The sequence below is a fragment of the Nerophis ophidion genome, linkage group LG17 (genome assembly GCF_033978795.1).
Source record: "Nerophis ophidion isolate RoL-2023_Sa linkage group LG17, RoL_Noph_v1.0, whole genome shotgun sequence".
NCBI classification, from domain to species: Eukaryota; Metazoa; Chordata; class Actinopteri; order Syngnathiformes; family Syngnathidae; genus Nerophis; species Nerophis ophidion.
Genome location: NC_084627.1, coordinates 44050369 through 44060139, shown reverse-complemented (window position 1 = coordinate 44060139; position 9771 = coordinate 44050369). Strand labels below are relative to the sequence as shown.

The following is a 9771-nucleotide window of genomic DNA, read 5'->3' as shown; positions in this document are numbered from 1 at the left end:
AGCGATTCGGACCGAGAAAGTAACGATTGCCCCATTAATTTGAGCAAGGATGAAAGATTTGTGGATGAGGAAAGTGAGAGTGAAGGACTAGAAAAAAAAAAAAAAAAAAAAGACTATACAGTGGGAGCGATTCACATGTTATTAGACAAATTTACTAGGATAATTCTGGAAAATCCCTTATCTGCTTATTGTGTTACTAGTGTTTTAGTGAGATTATATGGTCGCACCTGTACAACCTGAGGGTTGGCCCCGCACATTTCTTCAACACCAGTCGACGGGTGGTGGCGATACCCATCTCTGCCCTTCGCAAGGGACCCTCCTTGAAACACGATCTTTCGAAATGATTGCTGTATAATACACTGTACTTTGTGTATGTGGTCCAATCCAACCGTGTTCGCTTGACCGCTCTGTTCCATAGTAAAGATTCACCGTCATCTTTTGGGAATGTAAACAAAGAAACACCGGCTGTGTTTGTGTTGCTAAAGGCGGCCGCAATACACTGCTTCCCACCTACAGCTTTCTTCTTTGACGTCTCCATTATTCATTGAACAAATTGCAAAAGATTCAGCAACACAGATGTCCAGAATACTGTGGAATTATGCGATGAAAAGAGACGGTGCTGGAACAAAATGTCCTCTACAACGCGTCATCATATCGTGACATTTTAGCATGATACTTCCGCGCGAAATTTAAAGTTTCAATTTAGTAAACTAAACCGGCCATATTGGCATGTGTTGCAATGTTAATATTTCATCATTGATATATAAACTATCAGACTGCGTGGTCGGTAATAGTGGGTTTCAGTAGGCCTTTAAATAGTAACTCATTGTGCAGAGGGGAGTGGCCCGCGGGCCTGCAGCGAAGCAGGGTGTGCCAGGGCCGGCCTTGAAATCAGCGACAGCAGAGTAGATGGCCCACCAGGGCCTTGTTATCTATTCACATGTCGCCCCGTTATAAGCAGCAGCCAGGAGTAGAAACCGAGTTGGAGCTGGATTGAGAGCGAGAATGAGAATTGCTGAAAAGCAGCCTGGGACATTTCGTAAAAAATAAAACAATATTGTACTCTGTCGGTGCTTGGTGTTCTGAAGAACCGCCAGGAGGGCAACCTCCACACTCATATTCAACATTTTTATCGTATTTATTCCTTCCCACATTGTTGCTATTAAATAGTCAAACACAAGCACCTTCCAAAAGTACACGATAGTCAAAAAGAAGTGAGAAGGAAGCAAAAAAGTGCTTTTAAAGGCGACCTTCTGAATAAATAGTTGAGGTGTGAAGTTTTAAGTTGGAAAAATAAAAGTTTTCCCATCTTTCCTCCACGCGGACGGAGGCTAAACGTCGATGGCGACTCCGTGTTTGGTGGAGATGACGTCCCTGGTGCCCGTCAGGTACATGAGCACCGAGCACAGGTGAGGGAGTGTCGCCGTGGTGCTGACGTAGAGCCAGTAGGGGAGCGGCGCCGTGTTGCCCAGAGGCCACACCCACAGGCCGTGGCGCACGGCGTCCCTCACGTGGTGCGTCGTCATGGCGATGAAGAGCATCCAGGGCAGGGAGCACCAGGCGTCCTTCAGGCGTCCCAACCACATGAGGAGGCGCAGGGAGATGCAGAGGACGGGGATGAGGGAGGAGCAGTGGAGAGGAGGACGCTGAGGGAGAGACACGGCGGCCTGGAGGAGGAACAAAAAGTTGTTTAAATACCGTATTTCTCGGACTTTTCCCAACGCTTTGCACCCAGTGGCTGATAAAACGGTGCGGCTAATTTATGGGTTTTCCGTCTTCAACGTCCAACAAATAGTTTTGATTGAACACCAGCAGGGACGCTATTTTTCGTGCTATGGCGCCTTTTTTTGGAGGAGTTCACTCACTGCGGGTTGAAAAAGTACTTCCTGTTTGACCAGGAGGAATTTGTCCATAGCGTTTCTGCGCCAATTTAAACGATTCCTACTTCTTAAACCGTCCCGTAGGAATGTTTTCATGCATGTTTGCATATGTGCTACTTTAACGTAATCGAGCTGCCGTCATTAGCATTAACGAATATGCTAACACGTCTGTGTTAGTGTTATTACCTTACAATATAATTATTTTTGTGTAGTTCAGTTTCGGAAATTCACCAATTATTGAGTCTGTTTGGCTGATTGGAGAGCTAGCTTCCACAGCTAGTGGGTGAATTATATTTATAAAGCACTTTTACATAGTGAAACCTAATACCTAAGTTACATTTAAAGCAGTGTAGGTGGCACTGGGAGCAGGTGGGTAAAGTGCCTTGCCCAAGGACACAACGGCAGTGAATAGGATGGCGGAAGCAAGGATCGAACCTGGAACCCTCAAGTTGCTGGCATGACCACTCTACCAACCAAGCTATATCGCCCCGACAATGACTTCTGTTTTGTTTGGGCAACCGTTTGACTGCCCTGTCACAGGCACCGTTTGGAAACAACTAAGGGGTGTAAATAAATATAGGATGGCGGAAGCAAGGATCGAACCTGGAACCCTCAAGTCGCTGGCATGACCAATCTACCAACCGAGCTATACCGCCCCGACAATGACTTCTGTTTTGTTTGGGCAACCGTTTTACTGCCCTGTCTAAAGGCACCGTTTGGAAACAACTAAGGGGTGTAAATAAATATAGGATGGCGGAAGCAAGGATCGAACCTGGAACCCTCAAGTCGCTGGCATGACCAATCTACCAACCGAGCTATACCGCCCCGACAATGACTTCTGTTTTGTTTGGGCAACCGTTTTACTGCCCTGTCACAGGCACCGTTTGGAAACAACTAAGGGGTGTAAATAAACATTTACAAAACGTATATATCTGCGCTTTAGAGTAAGGTGCGGCAAATTTATGTAAAAATATGTACAAAAGCCAAAAGCAGTGTGTAGAGAGGCGGAGCCAGCGAACTAGCAGCGGGGCAGGGCACGCTGGAGCCCTGCCCAAGATGGCGGCAAGGAGGCGGAGAAGGCGGCGCAGCGTGCTAGGAGCGACGCTGCAACCTGATTCATGTGCGTTGATCGCACACCGGCACACGATTGACTTATCTCCTCACACTGTATAAAAGGGGAGAAGGAGGAGAGATCAGGGCAGAAGCAGTTGGAGAGTCCACAGCAGTGGCTGGAAAACAACAGGAAGCAAGACGCGAGAGACGCGGAGCGAGACACGGAGAGCGAGCAGCGGGAACGGTGACGGCGCAAGAAACTGTCTTTATTGAAAAATGAACGAGAGTCAAGCATGTCCTTCCTGAGTGGTCCATGGAACCCGAGCGGCGACAGGGAAAGTCCTCCCCACGGTGAAGTTGGCGCATTGTGTAAACGGTAAATAAAAAGAGAATACACATATAGTCTTTGCAGTCTATTCAATTGAATATAAGTTGGTCTTGAGTTATGTATATGTGTGCTGCTTAAATACTTAGTAACCCGGGAAGTTGAAGTGTTTTAATCAGATTGTGTTGAAGGCACCTTGAGTGACAGCGAGCCGGCCAAGTAGAAGTGGTCCAGGTCGATGATGGAGGCCAGGAGGCCGGCCAGCAGCATCTCGTAGACGTCGCTCCTCTTCCTCAGCCCGATGACCACGGCCCAGGACCACAGCCCCACCAGCGCGTGCGTGGCGTTGTCCAGGAGGGCGCGGGGCCACAGGTGGTGCTGCACCAGCGGCAGCTGCAGGGCGTGGTCGGCCACCACGCAGAACGCGCCCAGGCCGGCGGACGCCAGCAGGGAGGCGGAGCTGAAGGTCTGCAGGAGGGCCTGCGCTCGCTCCGTCTCCACGGCCAGGTTGAGAGCCACGGGGGCGCCCTCGCCCAGCAGGGGGGAGGAGTCCAGTTTGGAGTAAAATCCTTGCATGGTGTTGATGGTCAGCAGGACTCAGCTGGACTGCACACACACAACACTTTAGTCTTTAAGCAACTATTATTTGGCTTTTTACAATCCTATCCACTTGAATTATGTTGCACATTTGAAAAAAAACATGAGAAGTTTCACAGAAGTGAAGACAAACATACTAAGTCAGTCACATCACACATTTAACTATAAAATACATCCGAGAAAATAAAATAGACTAAAATCAAACAATTCATGCTAACATTTTTTAGGTTTAGATTTAACATTTAGCACACACATTTAGATTCAAGGTGTAGATTTAACATTTAAGTCTAGATTCAACATTTACTTGAAGATTGAACATTTAGATTTAGATTCAACATTTATATTAAGTCTTAATTTTTAGGTTTAGATTCAACATTTATATTAAGATTTAACATATAGGTTTTGTGCTCACATTTAAATATAATAATTACACTGAAGATTTAGGTTTAGATTTAGATTCAAGATTTAGATTTTACCTTTTTAGCTAGATTTAGGTTTGGATTCAACATTAATTGCACACATTTAGTTTTAACATTTATATTCAAGGTTTGAATTTAACATTTAGGTCTAGATTCAACATATATATTACGATTGAACATTTAAATTTAGACTCAACATTTGGCACATACATTTAGATTCAAGATTTAGAGTTAGATTTTACCTTTTTATCTACATTTAGATTTAACATTAATCGCAAACATTTAGATTCAAGGTTTGGCTTTAACATTTAGGTCTAGATTCAACATTTATATTAAGATTGAACATTCAGATTTGGATTCAACATTTGGTGCATACATTTAGATTTAGGATTTAGATTTAAAATTTAGATTCAAGGTTTGGATTTAACATTTAGGTCTAGATTCAATATTTATATTAAGATTAAACATTTATATTTAGAGTATACATTTCGCACATCAATTTAGTTTTATATTCAGGATTTAGATTTGACCTTTTTTATTTAGATTTAGGTTTAGATTTAACAATAATCACACACATTTAGATTTAACATTTAGATTCAAAGTTTGGACTTAACATTTAGGTCTACATTCAACATTTATATTGAGATTGAACATATATATTTAGATTCGACATTTCTAACATAAATTTAGATTTAATATCAGTTAGGTTTTAATTCAACATTTGTATTAAGATTTAACATTTAGATTTAGATTCAAAAAGTAGCAGCACTGCTAATGTGTAGCGTCATTTGAAAAGTCACCCGCTAGAGAATGAAGAGTGCTTGAAACTCCGCATGTCAACATCTCCGTTCCGTGCCACACCGACAAAATGCCCAAGCAACCATTTCCAGATCAACACCATATGAAAAAACTAGTCAACAACAGAAGGAGATAATGTCCGCAGGAACCTACCACATAGCGAAGGACATACACTATTTGATTTCCTATTATGCATCTCATTTTTATTTGAAACATCTTGTGTGACATCATGCACAAAAGTGCACTTTATTTGTTTTAAACTATTTCAGTGGCGTTCTGTACAAAAAGTGCACTTTAATTTAGTGTTGTTTTGATATGTCATCTTAGTGACATCATGCACAAAAGTGCACTCAAACCTTGTTTTAAAATGTCTCTGACATTCTTGCACTTTCTGTTTTGAAATGGCATGCAACTGCTTAATAACTGTTTAATAAATACACTTTTAGTTATGATTTCCGTCTCTGCACAAAAGTTTAAAAGTAGCATATATTAATGCAGTATGAAGAAGAATGTTTTAATGTAGACACATAGAATCATCATACTGCTGTGATTATATGCATCAAGCGTTCATTCAAGACTAAGGCAAAATATGGAGATACTGTATATATGGAGTATCGTGACATTGCCTACAAATATCCAGATATTAATAAAAGGCCATATCGCCCAGCCCTACATCACGCCCTGACTTATTTGGAGTTTTTTGGTTGTGCTCCTGTACGTAGTGTTTTAGTTCTTGTCTCGCACTCCTATTTTGGTGGCTTTTCCTGTTTTATTGGTATTTTCCTGGATCAGTTTCATGTCTTCCTTTGAGTGTTATTACCCGCACCTGCTTTCTGTTAGCAATGAAGAATATTTAAGTTGTTTTTTATCCTTCTTTGTGTGGACATTGTTGATTGTCACGTCATGTAAGGATGTGCTTTGTGGACACTGTCTGCTGCGCCACACGCTTTAAGTCTTTGCTGTCGTCCAGCATCCTGTTTTTGTTTACTTTGCAGCCAGTGTTCTGCATAGCCATCCCTAAGCTTTAAAGCCTTGTCTTAGGAGAACTCACCTTTTGTTTATTTTTGGTTTAAAAACTAGACACCTTTTTACCTTCACCCTGCCTCCCGCTGTCAGTTGCCTATTGTGATCACGACAAACCATCGTTGTCGTTCCCGACATCTACAAAGCAATTAGCTCCCCGCTGTCACCTACTGATATAGACGAGTAATACACGGTTAGTCTGCCGAGCTCTAGACAGCGCAGACTAAAAAATGGCGCATTATTTGTGAATCATAAATACTAGTTTGCAAAAAAAGACTGAAACAGACTTGAATGATCCACAAGGGAACATTTTCCACACAGTAGCTCAGTAACAAAGGATGGAAAGGATCGTGCACAACAAGAAGGCGAAAACAAAAAGGTAAAAAGTACACTAAAAATGTACCAACTTTTAACCCAATTAGGTGAAATTACATAATCACAGAAGTTGAAATAGAAGATTACACGAATAAGTGAAACAATACATTGATTAGAATCCAATCAATGTATTGTTTCACTTATTTGTCTAATCTTCTATTTCCACTTCTGTTAGTACAAACCCTGTTTCCATATGAGTTGGGAAATTGTGTTAGATGTAAACATAAACGGAATACAATGATTTGCAAATCCTTTTCAACCCATATTCAGTTGAATGCACTACAAAGACAAGATATTTGATGTTCAAACTCATTAACTTTATTTTTTTTTTGCAAATAATCATTAACTTAGAATTTCATGGCTGCAACATGTGCCAAAGTAGATGGGAAAGGGCATGTTCACCACTATATTACATCACCTTTTCTTTTAACAACACTCAAACGATTGGGAACTGAGGAAACTAATTGTTGAAACTTTGAAAGTGGAATTCTTTCCCATTCTTGTTTTATAAAGAGCTTCAGTCATTCAACAGTCCGGCGTCTTCGCTGTCATATTTTAGGCTTCATAATGCGCCACACATTTTCCATAGGAGACAGGTCTGGACTGCAGGCGGGCCAGGAAAGTACCCGCACTCTTTTTTTAGAAAGCCACGCTGTTGTAACACTTGTCATGCTGAAATAAGGAGGGGCGCCCATGATAACGTTGCTTGGATGACAACATATGTTGCTCCAAAACCTGTATGGACCTTTCAGCATTAATGGTGCCTTCACAGATGTGTAAGTTACCCATGCCTTGGGCATAAATACACCCCCATACCATCACAGATACTGGCTTTTGAACACTGCGCCTATAACAATCCGGATGGTTATTTTCCTCTTTGTTCCGAAGAACACCACGTCCACAGTTTCCAAATATAATTTGAAATGTGGACTCGTCAGACCACAGAACACCTTTCCACTTTGCATCAGTCCATCTTAGATGAGCTCGGGCCCAGCCAAGCCGGCGGCGTTTCAGGATATTGTTGATAAATGGGTTTGGCTTTGCATAGTAGAGTTTTAACTTGCACTTATAGATGTAGTGACCAACTGTAGTTGCTGACAGTGGTTTTATGAAGTGTTCCTGAGCCCATGTGGTGATATCCTTTACACACTGATGTCGGTTTTTGATGCACTACCGCCTGAGGGATCAAAAGTCCGTAATATCATCGCTTGCGTGCAGTGATTTCTCCAGATTCTCTGAACCTTTTGATGATTTTACGGACCGTAGATGGCAAAATCCCTAAATTCCTTGCAATAGCTCCTCGAGAAATGTTGTTCTAAAACTGTTGCTAACAAAGTGGTGACCCTCACCCCATCCTTGTTTGTGAATTACTTATCATTTCATGGAAACTGTTTTTATAACCAATCATGGCACCCACCTGTTACCAATTAGCCTGCACACCTGTGGGATGTTCCAAATAAGTGTTTGATGAGCATTCATCAACTTTATCAGTATTTATTGCCAGTTTTCTCATCTTCTTTGTCACGTGTTGCTGGCATCAAATTCTAAAGTTAATGATTAATTGCAAAAAGAAAAAAAATGTTTATCAGTTTGAACATCAAATATGTTGTCTTTGTAGCATATTCAACTGGATATGGCTTGAAAAGGATTTGCAAATCATTGTATTCCGTTTATATTTACATCTAACGCAATTTCCCAACTCATATGGAAACGGGGTTAGTAAACAAGCTATTCACAAACTACTACAATCGCCCTTAAACGTATTGAATATGCTTTATTTAGTAACATAAACATAATATATGCATGTGTTAAATTCAATGACATTATTATAGATGTCTTATTATTACATCCATCCATTTACTACCGCTTGTCCCTTGCTGCAACCTATCTCAGCAGTACACGTCAGATATTTTCAAAATTAAAAAATAAAAAAATCAAGCCATTGTCAACATATTTGGCAGCTAGGTCCGACGTTAAAAAGTCAATTTAATGATTCCAAGATGATATATTTATTTAATTCATGTTAGCTCGCTAGCATGACAACAGTGACGGACATCTTCGTGCCGCTAACACACAGCTGTAAGCTTTACGCCGCATTGTCAACTCCAGCATCACGACTGGGAACTTTGGCACCATTTGTGAAGCTAAAAACAATAATAATAATAATATTAATAACAATAATAATAATAAGAGAGCAACACTCACCACATTGCGCAGGTGTGACGCGCAGGTCCGCCGCAACACACACACAAAAAAACTAAGGAATTCTTCTTCTGTTGTGAAACAGAAGTCGCTTTGCGGTGAATGTGGCTTTTTTGCGCCCACTGGTGGATTGCAGTGGGAACTGCTAAACAAAGTTTCTGTACGTATGGCGGCAAATTATTGAATAATAATCCGACAACATTTAAACAATTGTGAAAATTATGATTTTCTTCTCCAAAATTAATCTATTTCTTCTTCTTCTTTTTCTCCTTCTTCTTTTTTAAATTTCATAAATCTTTATTTAGAAATTAAATAAATGATAAATGGGTTGTACTTGTATAGCGCTTTTCTACCTTCAAGGTACTACAACATTTTCAAACAATTAAGAAATAATAATAATCAAAATAAGTACAAAAATAGAACAAAACAGCGCCATGGGGTTGAAAACTAAATAAACTACAATACAATGTATTTATATACATATATATATATATATATATATATATATATATATATATATATATATATATATATATATGTATATATATATATATATATATATATATATATATATATATATATATATTAGACTTAGACTTCCTTTTATATTCCTTTTATATATATATATATATATATATATATATATATATATCAATATATATATATATATATATATATATATATATATAGATATATATGTATATATATCTATATATATACATACAAGGAAGCCTAAGTCTAATATACATATATATATATATATATACAAATAGACACACACACACATACATATATATATATATATATATAAAACAAAGTGCAAAGTCATAGGCTAACACAACTTCAGTAAATAATTTAAATTTAGAACACATTTTCATCGTTTTCACAGATTTTTGGTTGTTAGAGGTAGAGTGTGTTTTAACATAGAGTTCTATTTACTTCTTCTTCTTCTGATTCATCTTCTTCTTTTTCTTCCTCTTCTTCTTTTTCTTCTTCTTCTTCTTCTTCGTCTTCTTCTTCTTCTCCTTCTTTTTCTTTTTCTTCATCTTCTTCTTCTTCATCTTCTTCTTCTTCTTCTTCTTTTTCTTCTTCTCCTTCT

General features: G+C 39.4%; 1 protein-coding gene across 1 annotated transcript; it reads right to left on the bottom strand.

Annotated features, from left to right (window-relative positions):
* Positions 1–1119: 1119 nt before the first annotated feature.
* On the bottom strand, positions 1120–8788 carry tmem267 (transmembrane protein 267). Its single transcript, XM_061877007.1, has 3 exons — positions 8676–8788; positions 3454–3864; positions 1120–1667 (listed from the first exon to the last, which is right to left on the bottom strand). The coding sequence occupies exons 2-3, from the start codon at positions 3832–3834 to the stop codon at positions 1332–1334; spliced, it is 717 nt and encodes a 238-aa protein (XP_061732991.1). The 5' UTR covers positions 3835–3864; positions 8676–8788; the 3' UTR covers positions 1120–1331.
* Between the last annotated feature and the right edge of the window lie 983 nt (positions 8789–9771).

What these genes read in the sequence shown, in the direction of transcription:
- tmem267 (XM_061877007.1), bottom strand. Translation starts at nt 3,834, where the DNA reads ATGCAAGGATTTTACTCCAAACTGGACTCCTCCCCCCTGCTGGGCGAG. An exon ending in CCGGCTCGCTGTCACTCAAG is followed by an intron (nt 1,668 to 3,453) that starts GTGCCTTCAACA and finishes TTCCTCCTCCAG; the next exon opens with GCCGCCGTGTCTCTCCCTCA.